Here is a 3,146-nt window from a genome sequence, read left to right on the forward strand (position 1 = left end):
CTGTAAAGAACATGGTGGGACGGAGGGAGTAACATTTAAGGTACGCGATATTCTTTTTACTTGTTATTTATGTAACAGAGATCCTGTGGTTGTTTGTTCTTACTCCTGCCGCAAGTGGTCATTGGACTTGTTTGGAAGTTAGAAATTTGGGGCAAAATTAGAAGTTTGGAGTGGTTTAGAAGTTTTACCACTAAAATCCGCTAATATAAGTGTTTGGTAATTATAGGATTGAAATATCCGCATGTAAATTACGAAAGATGGGACTTACACAATTGTTTGTACAATTCTTCTTGAGTTGTTAGTCTCCATAAACTATAATTTGTGCTTTTTCATAAAGGGTAGTTACTCTGAAGATGGTGGGATGGATGACCGTTAGTGAGAAGAACAATATACAGGAAATTAGATATCCGGGAAGTGCAAAAGCTACCAGGTCAACCAAACAATATATATCACTTCCTGGGAACTTAATAAAGACCAGAACCATAATTTATTTAGGAAGTGAATTCCCAAGTTATACCAACAAGCAGTAAGACAGTAGTTTACGCTACTTGAAATTTCAATTACAAGAACATAATTGTATGAATTAAAGTAAACACCAATCCAAGCAGGAGGAGCCTATCGAGTTTGATAAATAACAAGATGAGAACAATCACTCGAAATCAAAACATAATGCTTGGCGAATGGTATTCTTCTCCAGCAGGAAGCCAAAATTCAACATGGTCAAAAGCTTGGGCAACTGCAGGGAAGAAGAAAAGGTAAACATAAGTCAATTTTATAAAGAAATGTACATGAACGAGTATTTACATGTGCATAGAATTCTACCCGGAGAAGGACGAGGTTTCAAGATGCAGCACTTGAGAACTTCATTAGCTGAATCACCACATGCCACCAACTCGGCAAAAAAGAGGTCGGGAGAGGAATCACTGTTTTTAGGCTTAGCAAAGAAATTGACATAAGCATGGTATCCATGCCATTCCACATGATAGAAGGGAAAACTTACTAAAGGGGCAACAAGCTCGTAATCGGCACCCTAAAATTAGATAATCAAACTCAACTGGATTAGTACAAACAATATACCTAGGAATAAATATACCAGACAGAAGAATGAAATTTAAGAGAGTACATGATTTTCATTGTAACTTGTCACTGCAAAATGAGCCCAGCAAAGAGTTTGCCTATAGAGCATCTTCATACCAGAGAGATCATCTGAAGGAGGAAACAAAGAAAGAATGTGATAGAAACGAAAGCATCCATCCCTATCAAAGACTTGTGACCATTCTTCACGACTAGAATTGTTTGAACTTTGGCTGCTAATGACAGTGCAAGAAAACAACATCAGATAATACAATTTGCAGGAAACAGAAAAGAAGAAAACCTATAATAAAAATATAAAAACATTACCCCTCAGATAAAGCAGAGTTAGAGTCATAGCCAACACTGAAGAAAGTTGTCAAATGTTGTGGCCTGCAATAAAATCAAATTGAAAGAAAGAAAGAAATTTATAAAAAAGAAGGGTAATGGAATGCAACAAACGGAAACATGTTCGAGTTGCAGGCATAAGAAAAATAGTTGACTGATAATTCTAAGATCTAAAGGAGAAGGGGGGAAACAGAGCAACCGAATGACATCAACTACAAGCGCTTATTAGTATCTTAATTCAACCTCAAAGAAACACAACTTTAAAAGACTATGGCAAAGTAATTGTAAAATCAAGAGCAACCCTATAAATCAAGTCTCCCAAAATCACAGCAAATTGTAAGCCTAACAGAGTGAATCTACAAGCAGAAACTAACAAGATATGTTTAAAGGGGCTGACTTTAACCTAAAAACTGTAATTAACTACAAGCTTGTTTATTAGGGTCTGATCTCAACATCAAAAATTACGAGTTTGTAAACAGAAATCAGGGCATCATTAATAATCAACAAAATAATCAAATAAATGTAGAAATCAAAAGTAGAAGAACACAGACAAACATAAAAATCTCCGGAACACAGAGACCCTCCAATTGTTCAACTTTGAGTTGACGGAAATGTTTGAAGAATCGCCTGGATGCACGAAAATCAATCGCATTCTCTATTTTTTCAGACAACTCGGCCGTCTCTCTCTCGCTCAGCCATCCCATCTTTTCGCTCTCTCTCTCTCTCTCGATCTCCCTCTCTCACACCCCTTTTCTTTTTCAACTACCACCGCCTTATCTGTACTACCTGTCCATTATATCTATATTATACTATAATATAAGCCAAATATTAGTATAATTTATATTCTTATATTTTGTTCATATTTTTTGATTTAGTCATTTTTTTTAGTAATTTTTCTATTATTATCTTGTTAAAAATAAAAAGAATCACACTAGAAATCTATCTCTTAATAGATAAAAGTTTTAAACAATTATAAGACTAAAAATCTATCTCTTATAAGAACAAATTTAAAATACACTACAACACTAAAAATTTACCTCATAATAAATACAAGTCTTAAACCGATCCAAAACACCACAGGCATATAATTTTTGAGCCTTTGGCTTGCTTTATTATAATGACGATAAAATAAAATTTTAAATATATGATTTTGAATATTTTTTTCAATACAAACATGAATAATTACATATTTTTTCTAACTCTAATCGGTTATACGACAAATATCTTTTTTTCATACATATGATGATATACGAAATATGAAAAATATGATTTAAAATTAATTTCATAATAAATTATCCCATATTAATAACACAAAAATATTTTAAATAGATAATAAATTTGTAAAAACTAAATTTTGTGAGAAAATATAATCTGTTGGTTAATATAATTTAATTAAAATTCAATCAATTAATATTAAAATACTATTAAAATGATTTTACAATTTAAATTATAAAAAATAAAATACGAATTATATAACCGTCCGTGCTTCGCACGGGTTAAAGGCTAGTACTATTATCTTTTGTGTATTTTCTATCTAAAAAAATTCAATTTTCTAAAAACAACATTGGACAACATAACTACTCTTTTTAACTAAAACACATTATTTTTTTCAGATTCCTAACTAAAGATGATATGTCCAACTAAATATATTAATGATACTTTTAATTACTCCATATTATCACTTTTACAAGTGATATCGCAGATCTATATTATCTATTTATACTATA

The 3,146-nt window shown here is 31.7% G+C and overlaps 1 protein-coding gene across 4 annotated transcripts; it reads right to left on the reverse strand.

The window, feature by feature from the left end:
* Positions 1–424: 424 nt before the first annotated feature.
* On the reverse strand, positions 425–2,203 carry LOC108219960 (uncharacterized). 4 transcript variants are annotated; one of them, XM_017393565.2, is made up of 5 exons: positions 1,975–2,203; positions 1,402–1,464; positions 1,124–1,310; positions 823–1,030; positions 425–736 (listed from the first exon to the last, which is right to left on the reverse strand). In XM_017393565.2, the coding sequence occupies exons 1-5, from the start codon at positions 2,121–2,123 to the stop codon at positions 660–662; spliced, it is 684 nt and encodes a 227-aa protein (XP_017249054.1). In that variant the 5' UTR covers positions 2,124–2,203; the 3' UTR covers positions 425–659. The 4 variants fall into 4 exon arrangements, with proteins under 4 accessions (XP_017249054.1, XP_017249057.1, XP_017249056.1 ...); XM_017393568.2 differs by having other exon boundaries at positions 1,124–1,307; positions 1,971–2,203; XM_017393567.2 differs by having other exon boundaries at positions 1,971–2,203.
* Positions 2,204–3,146: the final 943 nt, after the last annotated feature.

Source organism: Daucus carota, chromosome 5, assembly GCF_001625215.2.
Source record: "Daucus carota subsp. sativus chromosome 5, DH1 v3.0, whole genome shotgun sequence".
In the NCBI taxonomy this organism is placed as follows: Eukaryota; Viridiplantae; Streptophyta; class Magnoliopsida; order Apiales; family Apiaceae; genus Daucus; species Daucus carota.